The sequence below is a fragment of the Talpa europaea genome (assembly GCF_964194135.1).
Source record: "Talpa europaea genome assembly, chromosome: 11".
Classification (NCBI taxonomy): Eukaryota; Metazoa; Chordata; class Mammalia; order Eulipotyphla; family Talpidae; genus Talpa; species Talpa europaea.
Window position 1 is genome coordinate 7,623,678 of NC_140078.1, and position 24,044 is coordinate 7,647,721.

The 24,044-nt window shown below is 43.8% G+C and overlaps 1 protein-coding gene across 3 annotated transcripts; it reads left to right on the forward strand.

Annotated features, from left to right (window-relative positions):
* Positions 1 to 297: 297 nt before the first annotated feature.
* On the forward strand, positions 298 to 23,127 carry ZNFX1 (zinc finger NFX1-type containing 1; the record flags this gene model as incomplete). Of its 3 annotated transcripts, none has more annotated exons than XM_084248225.1 (13): positions 298 to 616; positions 2,941 to 4,731; positions 6,550 to 6,686; positions 7,894 to 8,106; positions 9,014 to 9,163; positions 10,182 to 10,296; positions 12,068 to 12,318; positions 16,049 to 16,188; positions 17,195 to 17,349; positions 17,728 to 17,873; positions 19,231 to 19,341; positions 19,942 to 20,037; positions 20,686 to 23,127. In XM_084248225.1, the coding sequence occupies exons 1-13, from the start codon at positions 556 to 558 to the stop codon at positions 23,125 to 23,127; spliced, it is 5,808 nt and encodes a 1,935-aa protein (XP_084104351.1). In that variant the 5' UTR covers positions 298 to 555. The 3 variants fall into 3 exon arrangements, with proteins under 3 accessions (XP_084104351.1, XP_084104352.1, XP_084104353.1); XM_084248226.1 differs by having other exon boundaries at positions 6,550 to 6,681; positions 7,958 to 8,106; XM_084248227.1 differs by having other exon boundaries at positions 541 to 616; positions 6,550 to 6,681; positions 7,958 to 8,106; positions 10,182 to 10,307; positions 12,073 to 12,318.
* Positions 23,128 to 24,044: the final 917 nt, after the last annotated feature.

The following is a 24,044-nucleotide window of genomic DNA, read 5'->3' on the forward strand; positions in this document are numbered from 1 at the left end:
ATGACTACTCACTAATTATTTACCAGCTATAGAGTACTCTAAGCTATGGAGTACTGTATAATGTAAATGCCAGGTGGGGTAGTTAATACATGATTTTGGGATTAACAAAAATGAACTTTCTGTGCTGGCAACAATATTTGTTTGCTTTATAGGAAAGGAAAACGAAACCTAGCAACTGTTTAACTGACTCAAGACATAAGCCAAACAATAACTCAAATGGGAATTGGTGACACTCCCGCTACCCCCAGAAAGTGCAAGGATAAAGGGAAGGAGGACTTTGATCCCTTGAAATCACCTGAATTATGAATATAATGTTTTATATTGTAATTGGACATTCACAAAGTTGGACATTCGTGACAACAGTTAAAATCTGCATTTTGACTTATAACAACCATTAAGCTGTAGAGGCAGAAGGATCAGCTTGATGCCATTTGGGGTTTTTGTTTTTTTTTTTTTCTATATGCTTTATTTCATGAGCATTGATAACTCTCAAATTGTGCAAATTTCCAGATAACTGAAATAACATAAACGTGGAGGAATTCAAGTGACTCCAACATGGAGGACAGAAGGCCTTGTCCAGAAGTCAGGCCTAGAAATCCCCACACCAACCACAGAGGTAAGCGTAGCTTTCTGTGGCATAGATGACTCTGAAAAGCAGCCCTCCATCGCTTCTCGGCCTTTTGGCTAAGATCAAGTGAAAAGCAGCCCTCCCCTTTCGCCTTACAGAGCTGGAGAATGGGTGTAGTTCACTTTGGGAAAGCCAGAGATGAGTGTCAGAAATGGAAATAACTCTCTGGCTAAAGCAGCACTTGTAATGGAGTCATAAGGCAAGCCAAAAGTATATTTTTTAATTTTCTAGTAGCATTGTTCAAACAGAGAAGAAAGAGAATGGGTAAAATCTATTAATTAATAAAGTTTAATAATTTAATGCTTGGCTTATGAAAGCTAATATATCCAAATATTTTATTATAAAAACTAAATATATTTTATCATATTGCTTTAATCATTTTAACATTTTTATTTCCCTCTGTGTACTTAAATATTATTTAAAGATGTTATCAATATTTTAGTGAGATATTTTATCTTTTTTGATGTTAAGTCTTCAAAATTCATATATTAATTTACGCATCTTACCTCAGACTAGTCACATTTAAGATGCTTAATAGCCACACACGTGTATTGGATAGTGTGTTTATCTAAAGTCCTAGTCACCAAAGCAAAGTTAGTTCTAAAAGCATCACTCTATTGCAGTGATGGTTCTGTTTGCCCAGAACTTTCTATTAAAGATTTATTTATTTATGCATACAAGAACTGGGGTACAGGCCAGAGGTGCGGGGGTAGGGGTGAGAGGATTTACCAGAGACAGAGTGGGGAGCAGAACAGGGGCATCTACTGAAATACACTGCTGAGGGGAGCAGTGGGCAAGTCAGGAGAGGTCTACTGCGCCATGTGGGTAGCTCCCTGGCCAGCCGGGGATCTAACTTGTGCTGCAAAGGCTTCAGATCGCTTCATAGTGCTGTGCTTAATTAACCCTCCCTTGCGCTACCAGGAGACCCATGCTCAGAACTTTCTGAAACAAAGCAACCAAATGAATTCTTTCTTTTCCCTAAGTTTACAACATGTCATCCAAGTTTTATCTGTGGAACAAATGAGAAAACTACAGAATTTTATTTTATGAGCTGTGTGAATGCTGAAAGAAAACAGTAAAATTGTCCATTTTTCTAAAATATTAAGTCTAGCACTTAACCACCAAGAACTGAAAGACCAATAACCCACTAGCCAGTGTATTCTAATCAGATCAAAATATTAAAAGTAGACTTATAATATCTTGGGAGTTTGATAGTAATTGTAAACATTTGGAGTTTAACATACAGTATTTACGTTTATCAAATATTCCCTTATGTTTTCACATTAAAGTTTTCTCTAGTGCAAAACAAGTAGAAATGTACATTTGTGAATTTCATTACCTGAAATGGTATGATAATCTTATATTTGTGCATTTAAAACTTTTATAACAATAAATATTTTTATAACTTTTCATCATCAAATCACGGTCATTTATGAAATATATGACAGGTTAAGGAAGATAAGTTCAGCTTCAGCCACAGGATGACATTAGTTCTTTTATCTGTGCTGGATGTGTCTTCTCCCTCCTCTAACACCATCTTTTCTTCAAGTTAATAATTGCTAAGTACTATGTGGATGAACTTAGGCTGCAAAAAGGAGGACTACTGAGTTTCGTTTTTCAGTTTCATAACCTATTAATTAGCTCAAAAGATCTTGGCATAAAGAAAGCCCTGGCTTTCCCATTGCTCTCTGAATTGCATTTGCTGATGCCAGCAGAGCAAAATTCAAGAAGATAAAGCCCTTTATGGCTTTATCTCATTTGGTGCCTTTGTTATCTATGACACAGTTGTTTAGCAGCAGTGCTGGTAATAATTAATATTTACTGAAAGTTTTATGTGTTGGGTGCTATACTAAACAGCACATAAATATTTGATTTTTACAACAATCCAGTTATTGAGGCTTAGAGAAAATTATACAATTTGGCCAAGGTAACACAGTGAGGAAGTGCCCAAGCCAGTGTTTGAACAGGTTAGTTACTGGCAAGAGAGACTAGAAACAATGAACAAATCTTTATGATCCTCTGGAACAACCCAACTTGCTAGGATTAAATGAGATACTTTATATTCTCTAGAACATTTTAGCCACTCAAATCCATTCCTTTTTCCTTTTTCATCTACTGAAAAAATAATATTTTCACAGTATATATAGCAACCATAGGAATCTCATTTACATTTATTATGTAAACCATTTTTTGTAGAAACCCTTTTTTCTCTCTAAATTATACCTAACTTTCTTAGGAACATGTTCATGGCTGTTCTTTGTGATTTCCTTGCACTATGGTTTTGTGTTTACCCTACATCCCATTGTATATAGGGCCAATCGATGGAGAATTACCAGCAAGAGCTGGAAATCAGGCCAATAACCCACCAGCCAATGCTTTCAGAGGAGCCAACCAGCCCGGAAGGCATCCTAGGGCCAACAACCACCCTATTCCTTGCCGACCAAGGGAGGAGCGTTTTGCAGCCATGGGCAGGAACCCACATCAGGGAAGGCGGAACCACGAGGGCCATGCTAATGATGAACCTAGAGGCCAGAGACGTGGTCAGGAGAATGACACCAGGAGGAGAAATGGCAACCAGGAGGGAAGGAACCGCAGACCCCCATGGTCCGATGAAAACTTCCAGCAGTGGCGTCTCCCCCACCAGAAACCTGCAGAACAGCCACAGCCGGTGAAGAAACTGGGCTATAAGTTCTTAGAAAGTCTTTTGCAGAAAGATGCTTCTGAGGTGGTCATCACGCTCGCCACAAGTTCAGGGCTGCAGGAACTCCTGTCTCATTCTTTCATGAAACCCAGCTTCCTTGAGCTCATCTGCCAGGTTCTTCGGAAGGCTTGCAGTTCCAAAATGGACCGCCAGAGCGTTCTCCATGTCCTCGGCGTATTGAAGAACTCCCAATTTCTCAAAGTCTGCCTGCCAAATTATGTGGTAGGGATGAGCACTGAGCCCATCCATGACATTCGAAGCCAGTATCCAGAGCATATTAGCAACATCATCTGCCTCCTCCAGGATCTCATAAGTGTCTTCCCTGCTAGTTCTGTGCAGGAAACTTCCATGCTCATTTCCCTCCTGCCAACTTCTCTTAATGCTTTGAGAGCCTCTGGTGTTGACATAGAAGAGGAGACAGAGAAGAACCTGGAAAAAGTACAGACCATCATTGAACACCTGCAGAAAAAGAAGCGAGAGGGCACTTTAAGAGCGGACACCTACACTCTCGTGCAGCCTGAGGCAGAAGACGAAGTAGCTTACCGGACCATGCCCATTTACCCTACCTACAATGAAGTGCACTTGAATGAGAGACCATTCCTTCGCCCCAACATCACTTCTGGAAAATATGACAGCACTGCTATCTATCTGGATACCCACTTTCGACTCCTGAGAGAAGATTTTGTCAGACCCCTGCGAGAAGGCATTTTGGAACTTCTCCAAAGCTTTGAAGACCAAGGCCTGAGGAAGAGGAAATTTGATGACATCAGAATCTACTTTGATACCAGAATTATCACTCCAATGTGCTCATCATCAGGCATTGTCTACAAGGTACAGTTTGACACTCAACCACTCAAGTATGTTCGCTGGCAGAATTCCAAGCGATTACTCTACGGGTCTTTGGTGTGCATGTCCAAAGACAACTTTGAGACATTTCTTTTTGCCACTGTGTCTAACCGAGAGCAGGAAGATCTCTGCAAAGGAATTGTTCAGCTCTGCTTCAATGAGCTGCTTGAGGATGTCCAGCCCTCTGACTCTTTCCTCATGGTAGAAACAACCGCATACTTTGAGGCCTATAGGCATGTCTTGGAAGGACTCCAGGAGATCAAGGAGGAAGATGTCCCCTTCCAGAGGAACATTGTGGAATGCGACTCTCATGTGAAAGAGCCTATATACTTGCTAAGGGGGGGCAGGTATGATTTAACCCCCTTAATAAAGAATCCCTCAGCCACTGGGGAGCCTCTAAGGGATGCAGATGGCTTGAGACATTCCAGAGTTAATGTCTTAGACCCCAGCCAGTGGCCCTCAAAAGAAGTCCTGGAGCTGGATGATTCACAGATGCAAGCCTTACAGTTTGCTCTCACGAGGGAACTGGCTATTATTCAAGGACCTCCCGGAACAGGTAAGACAGAATTTATCAAAGCACATGACATCTGCCCTATGAGATATAGGCAAGGGAAGCTTGACTCTAGGTTTCTAGAATGTCTTGCTTAGAAACATTTTCCTGAAATGGACACTAAACTGTCAAGTAGCTGCTTATAGTGATTTTCCAGTGGAAACAAATTGTATGCATAATAATAGATTAAAATCACTAGGTTAGAAAAGACTGTTAGAAGTCAAACTTAGGAAGATTCATTATTGCTGCTGTATCAAAGGCCATATTAATTTGATTTTTATATTACTTTAAATAAAATAATATCAAGTGCATAATAACAACACTGTGTACCAAGTACTTTGCATGCTAACATGCTTTGCATATGTTAACCTGTTGCATCATCACAATTCTGTGAGTTAGAAACCATTGTAAACCCATTTACACATGAAAAAACTAAGGCAAAGAGAAATTGAATAATAGGTTGAAGTTCACACTGATGGCAACAGTCTAGGACTTGAACTCAGGCAGTCTGACTAGAATCCTGACTCCCCTGTCACACTACTTGTTTTTATGAAAATATACCTCCCTATACCCTTACCCCTATGTGCCACCCTTCCTAACCCTACTCTGGGGTGGTAACTAATAGCACCTTGGGCCTCCCCCGGTGGCGCGGCAGTTGAGCGCTAGGCTGCGAGGCTGCCCGCAGCCTCTGCAGTGCCGGTTCGTCCCCCGGCCGCCAGCAAGGGCCCCACAAAAAAATAAATAAATAAATAAAAATAAGTGTGAACAGGAAAGACACAGTTTAAAAAAATTTTTTAAATAAAAAAAATAATAATAGCAGCACCTTGATGTGTATCTTTCCATATAGTCACCATGGTTAATACTAATTTGTGTTTGCATCTGTACATATATTTATATATTTATGTATATGCATGCACACTTTTTAAACATTCTTAAATAACAAAAATGGAATCATACTTTATATGTTGGTCTAAAATTTTTAAATTTATATAGCATATGTCGTGAACATTTTTACATTCTTTACACTACAGTCATATTTGGAAATGTACCACATTATTTTTCCTATGCCTGCATTCATTCTAGAGTAGAAATGTACCAAAATGTTTTTTTTTTTAACATTACATACAGTACTATTATAAGTGTCCATATGTTTTTGTGTGTGTGTACTTATCTTTGGGTACTCTGCTTTATTTTTTTGGTGGTTTTCTTTTATTCATTTTAAACAAGAAGTTTATCTAGACAAGCCTCTTGAAGGGAAAGCTATGTAGGATTAATATCTTTTACAGTAGCATACTTAAAGACAGACTGTCCTACATTTAACAGCTATGTACAAAAGTTATAAAATTGTCCTTGATTTTGCTATAGTAAATGAAAACATTAAAATTCTCCAGTTCAACAAGGTATATAAGAATTTTGGGGTTTTTTTGGTTATGCTTGTTTTTTGTAAACACTGAAGCAAAACAACTTACTGGAATATAAACATGAGAGCTGAGTGAGCCTGCCATTAATAGAGAAAGAGGGTGTTTTCACTGAACCACTGATTCTCATTTTTCCCCCTTTGATCTCTGACTTTGATTGCCATTTAGTTAAAAACAAACAAACCTACATGTGCTTACTTTATGTACAATAAAGTCAAGGGGAGGAGGAAATGAAAGAATAGGGAAAACTGTCCAGTAGTATTCATAATAAACCCATATGTGCTTCTTGGATTTTAAATCTCACTGCATTACCTTGGAATTCTTAAAAATAATGATTTTCTACATGTAATGTTCTTTTTAGAAAGCCTCTTAAGTTTTTTTTAACATTTTTTTCCTTATTTTCTAGGCAAAACCTATGTGGGTCTGAAAATTGTTCAAGCCCTTTTAACCAATAAGTCTGTTTGGCAAATTGGCAACCAGAGGTTCCCCATCTTGGTTGTGTGTTATACTAATCATGCTTTGGACCAGTTTTTGGAAGGTAATGTCTGCAGACAAAATTATTCTTGGTAAAGAACTTTATAGAATTAAATTATCAGCAACTTCACCAGTTTTCTGTGGCTTTTTGAACAAAGCCCATAATCTTTACCATGACTTGCAAGGCTATGTCTGGTCTGTTCCAACCTAACTCTACCTCTTGTCTCCTACCTCTTCCTTATTCTAGCAACACCGAATGACTTTAATTTCTTGATTTCCCTCAGCTTCTCCCTTGACTTGTGCTTCCCCCCTACCTTGAATGTGCTTTTTTTCTCTCCCTCCCTTTTTTCTATCTTTATCCCATCCAACCTGTCTGGCTCCAACTCATTCACCATGCTTCACCTTAAATCTCTCTTCAGATGGATTTTCCCTATTATTTCCAGACAAGGTTAAATCTCCTTTGTGTCTCTAGCCTAGACTATAAATACTATGAGGGTTGATCCTGTTTTTCTCCTATATTCACAGACAATGGCACATACTAGGACCTCAAAAAAATACCCATTAAATGAATACGTATGCTTTTTTCTTTTACTAAGAATTTTATTTTCCATTTTTCTATACCCTCCTTTCACCTAGGTAAATGTTCCTTATTCTTGGTATCTCAGTATATCTATTACATCCTCATGAATTGTATCCCTATCCCACTCACACTAGGTAAGGTCCCCTATTATATACACTTATATTATCATTTGCTTGTAATATTTATTACACTTATCACTGTTACTATAAGTTATTTAATGTCTATCTACTCTGCCAGAATGTGAGACATGAGAATAAATTAGGAGCTGTGTTTGTTTTTACTGCCATATCTTCAGAACCCAGCACATGCCTGGCATATAATAACCAATCAGGAAAAGTCTTTAGACTGAATAATGGAGAACATTTACTAAGTGCTTACTTTGTGCTAGGCCCTGCCTAAGAACTATAAAGATACTGTCACACTTATCCAGATGATAGCCCTATAAGGAAAGTATTAATATCACCAAATCATAGACAGAAAAACTGAAGCTTAAGTAACTTGCCTGAGGTTACACAGCAGTAAATGCTGGAATCAAGATTTGAGCCTCCAGTTGTCTGATTTTGAAGCCTGAGTGTTACACTTTACTGCTCTGAAGGTCACGTCATCTCTGGGGTCTTCTTGCTCATTAATGGGGTAGGTTGCCTATAAGCACCAATTTGTTCCCTAAAGGACTAGCTAAGACAATATCCCAAACAGCTCTCACTTGAGAGAATCCAAGATAGCTGCTTTCAACTGAGCCATGCTCTGCGTTGCTCCACAGGCATCTACAAATGTCAAAAGACGAACATTGTGCGGGTTGGTGGAAGGAGCAACAGTGAAATCCTGAGGCAGTTCACCCTGAGAGAACTGAGAAATAAGCGGGAATTCCACCGTGACCTCCCCATGCACCTCCGAAGGGCCTACATGAATGTAAGTCCCCGCCTGGATATCCATATATCAGGTAGCTCAGGGGGAAGCTAAGGTAGCAATGGCTTTCTTGATAGGCAATGCAGGGCAAATATAGAGATGCTTCACAGCTGGGAAGGACCCCAGTTACCTCCAGAATTCCATTCTCTGAAACCCCTGGTGGCACCTTTGCCTTTATTATCCAAGATGGAAAAAGAACAAAAAGGGGCTCACTACCAGGGACAACCTCTGCTAAGGCTACTTGCCCCAAACCTCCCTCCCAGCTTCTGCTTATAGCCCTCTGATCATAGAAGTGTTATCTTCGAAATGGCAACAATGTGCCTAACCAAAACTTCTGAATTCTTACTAGTAAGGAAAAAAAAAGAGAAGTATCTACCACAGTAGCCTTGGCCTGTTTTTTTGTTGTATCATTTGTTTCCTTTTCTTACTGATTGGTGGAGACTTTCAGATATTTTAGACTAATTCTTTTTAAGACTGCAGTTATGTGCTTTGGGAAATGATTTGTTGGCTGGTCAATTTTTTCTCCCCTGTTGCTGTTCCTGTTTTAGCTGTGTTTTCTATTTTTAAAGATTTACTTATTTATGCATACAAGAACTGGGGTACAGGCCAGAGGTGCGGGGGGTGAGAGGATTCACCAGAGACAGAGTGGGGAACAAAACTGCCAGATTGACTGAAATACACTGCTGAGGGGGAGCAGCGGGCGAGACAGAGGAGGTCTGCTGTGCCAAGTGGGTTAGCTCCCTGCCGGGGATCGAACTCGTGCTGCCGTGGCTGCAGATTGCTTCGTAATGCTGAGACTTATCCCCTTGCTCCACCAGGGAGGCCCTACGTGTGTTTTCTTTAGCGTCAGGGACTGAGTTTGAGGTATGATGATATTTGCACATCATTTCTTTTCCTCTGTTCTTGGCAGATCATGACAGAGATGAAGGCATTAGAACAAGGGCTGTATAAAGGGGCCCAAACCTTGGAGTGCACCATGAAAGGTGTGCTCCAGGAACAGCACCTTGAGAAGTATATCTCCCCTCATCATTGGCAAAGTCTGAAGAATGGCCCCATACAGGTAGGAATCATCCTGGGTGATTCTAGGCATCTCTCTTGCCTCGTACTCAGAGCGAGCCTCCAACAAAAGCAGTATCCTAAAACATTAACTGTTTGGTAATCTGGTGCATATTTGGTAATGTGAAAAGTTCCTTTTCATGATGAGAGGCAGCTAAGTGTACTAGTCAACAGCAAGACTTTGGAGCCAGCCTACTGGTTTCAGTCCTTAGTTTTACTCTGGGCAAGTTGTTTAATTTATCTGTGCCTGTTTCCTCTTTTATAAAGTAGGGATAATAATACTAAGTTGAACCATATGAAATTGCCAATATTTGTAGATTTCACTTGCAAAAGTAGCAGTTATAACAAATCAACTTAATTCTTACAGGATTGTTATTTGTATAGCCAAATTTATATTTATAAACTTAGTGTGTTGTGATTGTTAAATGAAATAAAATCATAATGAGGCGGCCTAGTACCTATAGAAAACCTGGGAGTTGACAGACCTAGGTCACATAGACTGTATGATTTGGACCAGTGTGACCCTTGGGTTCCTCAACAGTCAAAGAGGGGTAATAATATTACACCTGCCTTCAAAGGATATTATAAGAAGTAACTGACACAATCTCTGTGAAGTAGCTGGCAGGTAGAAATGGTAATCTGTTAACAATGGGTTGATGATTCCCAGGATTTCAAACCCAAAAGCCTTAAGGGGTCAAACAGATCCTATAAATGAAGTAGACTAGATGTGAGGCTTTGGGAAGTAGAGCGGACTGCGCAGATGGCAGCAGCCTTCTTCAGCCATTTGTTGCCATTCAGGAATGCAGACTTAGTGCTGCCATAGCTCCTCGTTTCATCACAAGAGGCAGGAAATTTTTTATTTTAAAAATTCTATGCAAGTTATATTAAATGATGCAGTTGCCACAGGATGTAAGTTTGCAGGCTTTGAATTTTAAGGGAGTAATTTTTGAGCCTTTGAGAAGACCTTTCCATCATACTGGTTGTCATACAATTCTCATGATTGACAATTTTTCCTTTCTCAGGACAGTGATTGGGTTTACTTCCAGAACAGGAAGCAGTCCATGATATTGGAGTGGCTGGGTCTGGGTGTCAGTTCTTTTACACAAAGTGTTGCTCCAACAGGACCAGAAAATATTGGTAAGAAGTGTGTGTTTACCTCAAAATCATATTTTAAGGTGGAATAAGACCAGAAGAGAAGGACTTAAAAGTAATGCCCAGAATATATAAAGAGCTAAAATTAGAGAAAGACAATAGCTTAATAGGAAAATATATAAAAAGACCTTCAATAGGCATATCGCAAAATAGGAATTCATAATGCTCACTAAGTATTTGAAAAGTGCTCATTAGAAACTGGTGGGATTAAAACCACAGTAAGATACTCTTATGGTCCTACCACACTGGCAAAAATTAAGACATTTTATATAACCCTGCACTGACAGCATGTGAAACAATGAGAACTCTGATACTGCCAGTGGGGATATAATTAACACAACCATTTTATGGTACAGAAAAACAGTTCAAATATGCATCAGTATTTGTACAATGGATGGATCAAGTACAGTCTGTTCAGACCATGAAATACAGTGCAACAGTAAAAAGGAATTAATTACTATATATATATATATATATATATATATATATATATCAGCATATGAATTTCAAATCCTTGCTGAATGAAAAAGGCAAGTTATAGGAAAATAGGTAAATTTATACAATATAGAGGATTCCATTTTTATGGAGTACAGAAATGTCAAAACTAGACAACATGTTTAGAGATGTATGTGTATTATGTATGTTGTAAAATTGTTTGTCTTTTTTAAGGAGGGTGAGTAATAAAAAGTTAGGTTAGAAGGGCTTCTTAAAGGGCCTCCCCGGTGGCGCAGCGGTTGAGCGCTGGATTGCGAAGCTGCCCGCGGCCTCTGCGGCGCCGGTTCAATCCCCGGCTGCTCCCCGGCCACTGGAGGAGGGTCCCACATGGCGCGCAGACCTCTCCTGCCGCCCGCTGCTCCCCTCAGCAGTGTACTTCGGTCCTTCTGCCTGCTCTGCTCCCCGCTCTGGCGCTGGTGAATTCTCTCACCCTCCTGCGCTTCTGACTGTACCCAGTGCATGTATAAACAAACAAACAAAAACTAAATAAATAAATAAATAAAAACATGCCTCTATTTAAAAAAAAAAAAAAAACAGTACAAAGAAGGGCTTCTTAAATTGGGTGAAAGGTACCTGGATATTCATTTTGTATGTTTTTATTATTCTTTACACATTTATATTGTATTCCCTCCTTTGTGTGGGTAATTTAAGTAAAACCTTTATTTTTTTTTAAGATTTATTTATTTATTTATTCATTCATTTATACAAACATTGGGTACAGTCAAAAGAGTGGGAGGGTGAAAGAATTCACCAGAGCCAGAGCGGGGAACAGAACAGGCAGACTGACGAAATACACTGCTGAGGGGAGTAGCGGGTGCGGCAGGAGAGGTCTGCGCACCATGTGGGACCCTCTCCAGCGGCCAGGGATGGAACCGGCGCTGCAGAGGCTGCAGGCAGCTTCGCAGCTCAGTGTTCAACTGTTGCACCACCGGGGGAGGCCCTAAAACCTTTCTTTAAAAGGTGTATGTTCATGGGGTCAAAATAAGGGGGTCGCAATTGTATGGAGAATATAAAAATAAAATTTATAATAATAAAAAAAAAGGCATATGCTCATAGGATTTTTTTTTAATGTGACAAAAAAGTTTATAAGGAAACTTAAGTCTCCCTCCCCTTAGTCCCTTTCCTCCTAGTTTCCCTCTGCAGAGGTAACCATTTAAACCACTTGAGAATGTGTTCGTGTATCTCAGCTCCTGTAAGTGTTCTCTTCCATCCTTTGGCTTCAAAAGTTTCCACCTCTGTCCTGTCTGCTTATCTCTCTTAGCCCAGGCAGAAGGGGAGGAAGAGGAAGAAGAAGGAGAAGAGGAAGGTTCGCTGATTGAGATCGCAGAGGAGGCTGACCTGATTCAAGCAGACAGGATGATTGAAGAGGAAGAGGTCGTAAGACCCCGGCGGCATAAGAAGGAAGAGAGCGGGGCAGTCCAGGAGTTGGCTAAAGCACTTCTGGCCATGTCGCTAGAAAATCCTGGTCTCGGGTCAGCAGCCGGGCAGGAGCAAGCCGCGGGAGAATGGGAGGTAAACTCACTTCCTCATGTCCCTGGAAGCCCTAGCAGAAAGGAAACGGGAGTTCATTCCTTACTGGCAGATCGCTGGGAGTTAAACTTTCCTCAGACAGTCCTAGGAGTGTCTTTTCTGACTAGAACGGCAGCTCCTTGTTTTTCATCTATTTCTGTTGCAGTATTAGAAAGAGATAATAGCTTAATAGGAAAATAGAGAAAAAGACCTTCAACAGGCATATCACTAAATAGGAATTCATAATGCTCAACATGAAAAGTGCACATTAGAAACTGGTGGAATTAAACCTACAGTCAGAGGGACCTCCCTCGTGGCGCAGGGGTTAGTCTCAGTTCTATCACACTATCACCAGCCACAATGGCATGAGTTCAGTCCCCGGCCAGAGACCTAACCCACATGGTATGGCAGACCTCTCCTGTCTCCCCGCTGCTCCCCTCAGCAGTGTATTTTAGTAGATCTGCCTGTTCTGCTTCCCACTCTGTCTCTGGTGAATCCTCTGACCCCCCGCACCTCTGGCTTACACCCCAGTTCTTGCATGCATAAATAAATCAATCTTAAAAAAAAAAAAATGAGATACAATTACGCTCCCACCACAATGGCAAAAATTCACACCATTGTTGCACATCATCACATCATCATTACAACCAATTTACCTATTTTACAACCTAATCCTGGTATGAGAGGGGTCCAATTCCCAAGAGTATAAAATTGATGATCCTTCAGAGGGCCCCTGGCAAGAAATGCCAACTTAGGCGGGAAGTAGGTAGCCAGGTACCTCCCTTGAACTTTTAAAAGAATGTAGCACAGGGCCTCCCTAGTGGTGCAGGTGTTGAGTCTCAGCACTCTCAGGCTGTTATCAGCCACTGCGGCATGAGTTTAATCCCCAGCTGCCAGGGAGCTGACCCACATGGCACAGCAGATCTCTCCTGTTTTGCCCATTGCTCCCCACAATAGTGTGTTTCAGTAGATCCTCCTGTTCTGCTCCCCACTCTCTTGCTGGTGAATACCCTCAACTCCCCTGCACCTCTGGACTAGACTCCAGTTCTTATATATATATAAAAAAAAAAGAATGTAGTACATAAGAATTGGATCAAACACTTAATTGGTGTTTGGAACTTTTATAGGTGTTCTCTTCTCAACCACAAACAAGTCTGTGGATATGCACATTATGATTTTAGAAGATTTAGGTAAAAGAGAGAGAAGCAAAACTGTACAGGCTGGATGGAATACTCATCCTTTTTTTTTTTTTTTAATATTTATTTATTTATTTATTTTTAAAGATTTATTTATTTTTATACAAGAACCAGGGTACGGGCCAGATGTGCGGGAGGGCGAGAGGATTCACCAGAGACAGAGCAGGGAACAGAACAGGCAGACTGACGAAACACTGCTGAGGGGAGCAGCAGGGTAAGACAGGAGAGGTCTGCCTTGCCATGTGGGATTCTCGCTGGCCAGCAGGGACTGAACCCGCGCTGCAGAGGCTGCGGACAGCCTCATAGTACGGCACTCAGCTGCCTGTGCCACCAGGGAGGCCCTCTTTATTTATTTTTTTTTTAAGATTTATTTATTTATACAAGCACTGGGGTATAGGCCAGAAGCGTCGGAGGGTGAGAGAATCCACCAAAGACAGAGCTGGGAACAGAACAGGCAGACGGACCGAAATACACTGCTGAGGGAAGTAGCGCGTAGCGGGCAAGACAAGAGAGGCGAGACAGGAGAGGTCAGCCGCGCCATGTGGGAATCTCCCTCACTGGCTGGGAATCGAACCAGTGCCAGGGACAGCTTCACAGCGCTGCACTCAACCCACTTCGCCACTGGGGAGGCCCTAAAGATTTATTTATTTATGCATACGAGAACTGGGGTACAGGCCAGAGATATTGGGGGGTGAGAGGATTCACCACAGACATAGTGGGGAACAGAACAGGAAGACTGACTGAAATACACTGCTGAGGGGAGCAGCAGGGAGACAGGTCTGCTACACCATATGGGTAGCTCCCTGGCCAGCCGGGGATCGAACTGCGTATAGTTTCGTAGTGCTGTGCTTAATCCCTTGTGCCATCAGGGAGGCCCTAGATTACTCATCCTTAATTAACTCTGGAATTTGATACGGAAAGCCAGAATAGTGTCAATGCCAGATGTCTGCATATAAACATCACCTTCTGCTCCTTCCTTCTGAGGTACATTCTGGTCCTCAAAATGTACCATGTAGGGCCTCCCCGGTGGTGCAGCGGTTGAGCGCTGGGTTGCGAAGCCTCCGGTGGCCTCTGCGGCGCTGGTTCGATCCCTGGCTGTTCCCCGGCCACCGGAGGAGGGTCCCACATGGCGCGCGGATCTCTCCTGCCGCCTGCTGCTTCCCTCAGCAGTGTACTTCGGTCCTTCTGCCTGCTCTGCTCCCCGCTCTGGTTCTGGTGAATTCTCTCACCCTCCCCGCACTTCTGACTGTACACAGTGCATGTATAAACAAGACAAACAAATAAATAAATAAAACATGCCTAGGGCCTCCCCGGTGGCGCAGCGGTTGAGCGCTGGGTTGCGAAGCTGCCGGCGACCTCTGCGGCGCCGGTTCGATCCCCGGCTGCTCCCCGGCCACCGGAGGAGGGTTCCACATGGCGCACAGACCTCTCCTGCCGCCCGCTGCTCCCCTCAGCAGTGTCCTTCGGTCCTTCTGCCTGTTCTGCTCCCCGCTCTGGCTCTGGTGAATTCTCTCACCCTCCCACGCTTCTGACTGTACCCAGTGCATGTATAAACAAAGAAACAAACAAATAAATAAATAAAAACATGCCTCTATAAAAAATAAATAAATAAAATTAAAAAAAAAAAAACATGCCTAAAAAAAAATAAATGTACCATGTATTACCATGACTATGGAAGATTGGATACACAAAAGAACAGTTTCTGAACCCCACTAGTGATCTAAGGGACTTTGAGGCAACTTTGACTGGATACAGTTTCCACCAGTCTGCTGACTTTGAACCTCACCTCCTAGTTCACACTTTATGTGATTGTCTGCGTCATAACCCCAATATTTGGATTGGGCATCTCTACCACGTGGCCTCAGGAAGCGTTGATTTGTATTGTCTGGAAATGGGGAGAGGTTCATAATACTGTGACATTTGTCTCACAATGCCAATGTTCTGAAGTTTCATGGCCTCGGACTCATTGACAGAGTAGGGGACAGCACTTGTCCTAAATGGTGCCTTTCATCACTTGTTAAAAGTACTCCTCACTATATTGGCATTAAGAACATTTATCAGGTCCTGTATGATATTCAACAAGAGAGACTCACCTCTGCTATTTTTCAGGAGATGCATGTTTTAGGAATGAGAAACATACTGTGGTCAAAAGGTATCCAGTGATAACATGTCCCTCTCCCAGATTATGCTGAGCGTTTTCTCTGTCTTTACTCCTTCAGTCAATCCAACAACCCTATGAAGAGGTACTGTTGATATTTCCATTCTATAGAAAGGGATGCTGAGGGACTTAGAGAGGCTGAGCAACTTATTGTAGGTCCCACAACTAATAAGAGGGACTTTATACCTGGCAAACTGGGTACAGATCCCTGATTTAGCCACTGCATTATGGAGTATCTGTTAGGAAAGTATGAGGTACTCAAAGATGTTCATTAGAGGTGGTAACCGCTTTTTTGTGTATTCTCTGGTCCCCAACTTGGGCTTAAAACTGGGCCTACCTCTGCTTAGACATTGACCCTGGCTGCTATTTATATCTACAGACCCAGCCCAGGCAGAAAAGGAAAATGAAGAATAAAGTGAAGGCTGAGCTTCGCAAACTGAACACTATGTCTGAAGCTGAAGCCAGTGAAATCCAAGACATTTGGCAGCTGGACCTGAATTCTCGCTGGCAGCTTTATAGGTACTATACCCATCCCCCACCCGCCTCCACCCTAGCCAGCCCGTGTAATTTCCCCATGGAGTTCCAATTAGTGTCTAAAGCATACCTCCCTCCCAGACCTTCAGCAATACTAATGGATGATTCATTGAACATTCCACTGAGCTCAGAGCTGGATGCAGCCGTGGCAAAGAATTGACCATGCTCTATCCAGTGGAACTTAGCGTCTGTCAAGGGAGACAAATTAGTTCATTTCAGAAATAAAGTTTACAACTGGGTGTAAATATTAAGAAATAGAAAAGCAGGGAGTGCTAAGAATATTAAAGAGGTCGAGGGCTCTAAACTGATTTGAGGAATCCAGGAAAGTGGCACTGGAGGCACAATCTTAAAGACGAGCAGATATTAACTCAGGGGAAGGAGGAGCAGATGAGGCGATGGACTGCATAGGTAAAAATAGGAGGGACTATTTCAGAAATTGAAAGAAAACAGCTAGCTTGACCAAGACTCAGAGAAATGGAAAGTGAGGTCAGAGAGGTGGTCTGGGGCCAGAATACACAGGCCCCCCCCCAAGAACTATAAAACCTTCCAGTGGCTTTTCATTACTCTGATAAAATCCAGGTCATTGGAAGGTTTTGCAGCATAGTATTCACTTGTAAAACCAGTCCTCTTTAGAGAATAAGGGGAGGGAAGGAGACTCAGCAGGGATGGGACTAGGAGAATTTATGAGAAAATCGTGAAGCTTTGCTGTCCCTTATTCTCCTCCCAGTTATTAACCTCTGTCCTTTATCGTACCCCCTCTCTTTGGTCCTATATATATCTCTCTGCACAGCTTTTTGTTGACCATTTTGGACTCTTGGGTCCCTGTCTATCTGGGTCTCTGCTCAGATGTGTATGATCTATTCGCTCTGTGTATGATCTGTTTGCTTCTCCAGGGTCTAGGGTCCACTGAATACACAGGGCGCACTGAAGGGGGTTCCTCCACCTTGTCAAAGAGCACATAGCTTCCTCCCTGGTTTTTCACATTCTCTAGGCTGTGGCTACAGATGTACCAAGCTGATACCCGCCGGAAGATACTTAACTTTGAGCGCCAGTACCACACATCGGCAGAGAAAATGGCTGAGGTGAGACGCCACGAAGACTTGCACATCCTGAAAGGTGCCATGGTCATAGGAATGACAACCACAGGTATGAATACAAGGAGACATTTACCTGCTCCAGCTGTTTACTCCAGGTGCTGAGCTTCTATCAGATTATCTAGGACAAGTGTAACTTTTTGTAGCTTAGAGGAAAATACCATGAAAAGCTATTGAAATACGTGAAAGCAAATGACATTTAGGGAACTGCTGGGGAAATCCCCTTGCTCCCAACAATCACCATGAGTGTAATGATCCGGAAACCACCCAGCCCACTCATTCTCTCATTCAGTGATCACCACAGTCCTGAATGAATGTGAGGGCTCAGTTGTCACAGACCCAGGTTCAAGGGTCACCAATCCAGAAATCCAGTGGCCTCTGGGCCCCAGTGTATCAGCTCAGAAGAGGTTTTCTTTTCTCTTGACTCAAGGTGCTGCCAAATACCGCCAAATCCTGCAGGAGGTGGCACCTCAGATTGTCATCGTTGAAGAGGCTGCTGAAGTCCTTGAGGCTCACACCATTGCCACATTGAGCAAAGCTTGCCAGCACCTCATTCTGATTGGGGACCACCAGCAGGTAGGGCAGGAGTCCCTGGAAGATGGGTTGGCTCCAGAGGTGTGTGGAATCAGACAGGAAGATCTTGGCCTCTCTGCCTTACTAGTCCTCAAGCTCATTAGTGACTTTCTTTGCTTCCTCTTTCCCTCATCTCTCCTGTTCAGTGTAAGAGCAGGTGCACTTAGGTTTTGGGGCGTATTTTAGAGGTAGCATCACCCATCTCATCTAGTACCCCACTACTTTTCTAGTTCACCATAGCCTTTTTTTATTTAAAGATTAATTTATTTATGCATACAAGAGCTGGGGCACAGGCCAGAGGTGTGGAGGGTAAGAGGATTCACCAGAGACAGAGTAGGGAACAGAACAGGCAGACTGGCTAAATACACTGCTGAGGGGAGCTGCGGGCAAGTCAGGAGGGGTCTGCCACACCATATGGGTTGCTCCCTGGCCGGCTGGGGATTGAACTCATGCTTCAGAGGCTGCGGATTGCTTCATAGTGCTGTGCTTAACCCCTTGCGCCACCTGGGATGCCCCACCATGGCCTTCTTTCTTTTTTTTTCTTTTTTTTGGAAGATTTATTTATTTATTTATACAAGCACTGGGTACAGTCAGAAGCGTGGGAGGGCGAGAGAATTCACCAGAGCTGGAGCGGAGAGCAGAACAGGCATACTGACGAAACACACTGCTGAGGGGAGCAGCGGGCTGCAGGAGAGGTCTGCGTGCCATGTGGGACCCTCGCCCAGTGTCCGGGGACCGAACCGGCGCTGCAGAGGCTGTGGGCAGCCTCACAACCCAGCGCTCAACCGCTGCGCCACCTGGGAGGCCCCCCACCATGGCCTTTTAAGTGAACATTGTAAGAGATTGCCCTCCGTGCCCTTGCTTCCATTTTTGCCACCCCAACCCCAAAACCATTCTTCATGAAAGTCAAAGTGGATTTTTTTTTTAAAGGTAAATAAGATCAATCATGCACTCCCCAGCTTGAAAACCCTACAGTAGCTTTCCCATTGTACTTACGAAAATTAAGCTTCCTAAAGTGATCTACACAGGCCAATATTCGTCTCATAACAACATCTCACTAGTCATTGTGAGTGCTCCCTGGCCTTCCTGCTCCCTCTTATCTCTTGCTTTTCAAATAACCAGCATAGCAACTTCCTCCATGCTGGCATCAGCTCAGATGTCACTGTTCAGAAATGCCTGTCTCCAGAACCCTCATCCCCTGCCGCACACTTTTATCACCGTGGTTCTTGCCTGCACGGCCCTGTCACTCTTCTTTAGCCTGTCAGCAATGTTCAAGAAAATACTTGAAGGTTACATTGGTTGGGTGAATAGTTAAAATACGTTCTCTGTAGAGAATGCTTAGCCATGTTTCTTCTCTCAGCTGTGCCCCAGTGCCAACGTGTATGATCTGGCTAAGAACTTCAACCTTGAAGTATCCCTCTTTGAACGGCTGGTGAAAGTAAACATCCCCTTTGTCCGTCTAAATTACCAGGTGAGAAGCTGGGACTCTGTTATTATCAAATATTCAAGAGAAAACTCTTGGGAGTCTGCCAACCGCCAGCAAGAGAGAGTTCATAAAAATGAAACTAGTGTAATGAAATGATAATGTCAGACGTGCTTTGTTTTCTGTTTTATTTTTTTTTAAAGATTTAATTATGCATACAAGAACTGGGGTGTAAGCCAGAAGTGCGGGAGGTGAGAGGATTCACCAGAGACAGAATGGGGAACAGAACAGGCAGATCTACTGAAATACACTGCTGAGGGGAGCAGCAGGCGAAACAGGAGAGGTCTGCTGCGCCATGTGGGTTGCTCCCTGGCCGGCCAGGGATCGAACTCGTGCTGTTGATTTTGGCAGGAGCTTGATAGCACTGTCTTTAACCCTTGCGCCACCAGGAAGACCCTGTTTTCTGTTTTAAAACACAAGCTTGACCTGTGTTATTTGTGTTAGATGAAGGAGCTGTTTACAGTCTGCTCATTCTCCTTTTCTTTCTCTCCAAAAGTTATTTCCCCTCATTTTCCACTAGAAACCTACTTTTTAGAAAACTCCATTTATTCTCTGTCCATATTTCTAATGACATATGTCTTGTTTTAGCACCGCATGCGCCCTGAAATTGCCCGACTTTTGATCCCCCATATTTACCAGGGTCTGGAGAATCATCCTTCTGTTTTCAAATATGAGAAGATTAAGGTAAGTACACACTGCCTGATCTCTCTTTTTGAGGCTGTCAGCAATCTAGGAAGCTGTATTTTCCTCAAGTTGAAAACGTGTTTTCAGAAGGAAGTAGAGCCAATGTTTTTAAAAACTGGTTATTAAGAGGAGAGATAATAGTTGAGAAAACAGACCAGTTTTTGATTCCTGGCTCTGCCATTTAGTAGCTGTCTAATCTGTACAAGTTACATACCAGTTCTGAGTGGTAGGATTTTCTGTACAGTGAGAATAATGGTTGCTACCTCTTTACGTTATTGTATTGAAGGAGACAATTGTGTGAAACAGTCAGCACTGTGGAACACGCATGAGCTAGCTGCTGCTGTCATCTTCACCATCGTAACTACCACTTAATCAGAGGACTATAATGTAATTGGATTGTGAGTGGCTATTATAAATATTAATATCAAATAAGTATCTTGAAAACTGAAGTAGACATAAATTCTTTACCCATTTCAGTGTTTTCATGGCTCCAAATAAAGCACATGATGGCTAACTCCAGAACTTAAGATTGTGGTGCTGAGTATACAAAATACCGTCGGGAGCAGGGTCAGTGCCAATACGAGTGAAAAGTAAGAGGAGAAAAATTACCATTTATGAACCTTCTAACATGTCACTTTTCCTTTCCAGGGAGTCGCTTCCAACCTTTTCTTTATAGAACATAATTTACCTGAACAGGAAATCCAAGAAGGCAAAAGCCACCAGAACCAGCATGAGGCTCACTTTGTGGTAGAGCTATGCAAGTACTTCCTGTGCCAGGAATACCTGCCCTCTCAGATCACCATCCTCACCACCTACACTGGGCAGCTCTTCTGCCTGCGCAAACTCATGCCTAAAGAGGTATTTGCTGGTGTCAGGGTCCACGTAGTAGACAAATACCAAGGGGAAGAGAATGACATCATTATCCTCTCACTTGTTCGGAGCAACCAGGAAGGCAAGGTGGGTTTTCTCCAGATATCCAACCGCATCTGTGTGGCCTTGTCCCGTGCCAAGAAGGGGATGTACTGCATTGGAAACATGCAGATGCTGGCTAAGGTACCTTTGTGGAGCAAGATCATTCATACCCTTCGAGAGAATAATCAAATAGGCCACGCACTCCAGCTGTGCTGCCAGAACCACCCTGAAACCCACACCTTAGTATCCAAAGCTTCTGACTTCCAAAAAGTACCTGAGGGAGGCTGCAGCCTACCCTGTGAGTTCCGGCTGGGCTGTGGGCACGTCTGCACCCGTGCCTGCCACCCCTATGATTCCTCACACAAGGAGTTCCAGTGCATGAAGCCATGCCAGAAAGTCATCTGCCAAGATGGGCACCGTTGTCCCCTTGTTTGCTTCCAGGAGTGTGAGCCTTGTCAGGTGAAGGTGCCCAAAATCATTCTTCGGTGCGGCCATGAACAGATGGTTCCTTGTTCCGTTTCCGAGTCAGATTTCTGTTGCCAAGAGCCTTGCCCAAAGGTGCTGAAATGCGGGCACAAGTGTAGTCACAAATGTGGTGAGGACTGTGTGCGGGTGTGTTCAGAAATGGTCACTGAGAAACTCCGGTGTGGGCACAGCCAGCAGGTCAAGTGTGGTAATGTGGAAGACATCAAGCATGGCCTGCCAGTCAAGTGCACCACCAAGTGTGGCACCATCCTGGACTGTGGGCATCCTTGCCCTGGCTCCTGCCATAGCTGCTTCGAAGGGCGCTTCCATGAGCACTGCCAGCAGCCCTGCAAGCGCTTGCTTATCTGCTCACACAGGTGCCAGGAGCCATGCATTGGGGAGTGCCCACCCTGCCAGCGGACCTGTCAGAACCGCTGTGTCCACAGCCAGTGCAAGAAGAAGTGTGGAGAGTTGTGCAGCCCTTGTATCGAACCCTGTGTCTGGCGCTGCCAGCACTATCAGTGCACCAAACTCTGCTCTGAGCCCTGCAACCGCCCCCCATGTTACGTGCCTTGTACTAAGCTGTTGGCTTGTGGCCACCCTTGCATTGGCTTGTGTGGAGAGCCATGCCCCAGTAAGTGCCGTGTCTGCCACCAGGATGAAGTCACCCAAATCTTCTTTGGCTTTGAGGATGAGCCTGATGCCCGCTTTGTGCAGCTGGAAGACTGCAGCCACATCTTTGAGGTACAAGCCCTGGACCGCTACATGAATGAGCAGAAGGATGATGAAGTTGCCATCAAGTTAAAGGTGTGCCCTGTCTGCCAGGTGCCCATCCGCAAAAATTTGAGATATGGAACTAGCATCAAACAGCGCCTAGAAGAGATTGAAATCGTCAAGGAAAAGATCCAGGGCTCAGCGAGAGAAGTTGCAACCAGTCGGGAACAACTCCAAGCCCTACTGGGGAAGAAGGACCTCCTCCACCATCTGCGTCCTTTGGACTTCCTGATGTTGGAGGAGAAGCTGACCCAGGAAAATCTGTCAGTGAAGGACCTGGGCCTGATTGAGAATTACATCAGTTTCTATGACCACTTGGCTGGCCTGTGGGACAACCTGTATAAGCTGCACGTCTCAGAACGACAGAGAGTGAGGACTCGACTAGACCAGGTCCACACATGGCTAGCCAAGGAGCGTTTGAGCTTCACCAGCCAGGAACTGGGTGACCTCCAAAGTGAAATCCAGAGGCTCACATACCTGGTGAACCTCCTAACCCGCTGCAGGATAGCAGGGTGGAAAGTGAAAGACGGCGTACAGGAAGAAGTTGACAGTGTCCTGAAGATCCTCAAGAAAACATGTAAGTTCACCCAGGAGGATGAACAGCTTGTGCAAGAAAAGATGGAAGCTCTGAAAGCTGTCCTTCCTTGCTCTGGCCTGGGCATCTCGGAGGAAGAGAGAGTGCAGATTGTCACCGCCATGGGTTATCCTCGTGGCCACTGGTTCAAATGCCCCAATGGCCACATCTATGCGATTAGCCAGTGTGGAGGAGCCGTAGTGAGGAGCACGTGTCCTGACTGTAAGGAGGTGATTGGCGGCATAAATCATACTCTGGAGACAAGCAACCAACTTGCTTCTGAGATGGATGGCGCCCAGCACGCAGCCTGGTCTGACACAGCCAACAACATGATGAACTTTGAGGAGCTCCGAAGGATGATGTAGGAAGATGACGCACCGCTGCCTTTTTTCCAGCCGCCATATGGCTGAAGTTGGCTCCCTTATTAAGGAACCAAAATTTGTTTTTTACTATTGTCTTTTAGTCTTTGCACCTCTTTAAGGATCCACTTTTAGGGCTGGCCCACATTTGTTTCTAGGTTTACCCCTGCGCTAGAATAAGCACTTTACTTCCAGGACTGAGCAAATCTAACACATTTCTCTTTTATTCTCCTGCAAGTTAATGGATGAACTGCCTGGAGCATATTTGGGGCTTCCACCTAGGGCTTCCTAGTAGTGGTATCTCTGGATCCTGGCTCAGTCAGATGCTTTATCTCTGCAGTGCTTCGGGGCCAGTCTGAGCTCAGTGAAGCAGACTTATTCTGATTGCCAGGCCATAACTTGCAGACTTCCATACTAATAACAAGAGGCCCAGAGTTGTTTATAAAGTGTTTATCCTTTCAAGGAGCACAAGAATCTTCCTGTTCTTCTCTCGGGCACTCTACAGGACACGGAGGCAGCATCCGATAAGACTTCACTGATGAAATCAACCCTGACCCAGTTACATAGTCTCTGAGTGGGGAAGCCAGTGTGTGACACCCACAGCAGCTGGCCCAGGCTGAAGAGCGATCCCTGTTCCTTTTCCTCCCACTTCCACTTTGGGATGGTGATTTCTTTGCCCACCATAGACAAGGTTTTATAGCAGTGCTGGGTCCCAGGATGAAATTAAACTCATATTTGGTACCAGCAGCACCTATCCGAAGGGTGACCCTTTGTTCCAAAAGCTATTGCAGCTTTTGCCTGGGCAGGGTTAGCATGCCAGCAGCTTCTGCAGGCCCCACACCCATGCCAGAAGCCTGCCCCCAGACCCGCAGTCTGCACACATTTCCCTCAGTCCAGTGTTCCCTAGAACAGACATTTAGGCA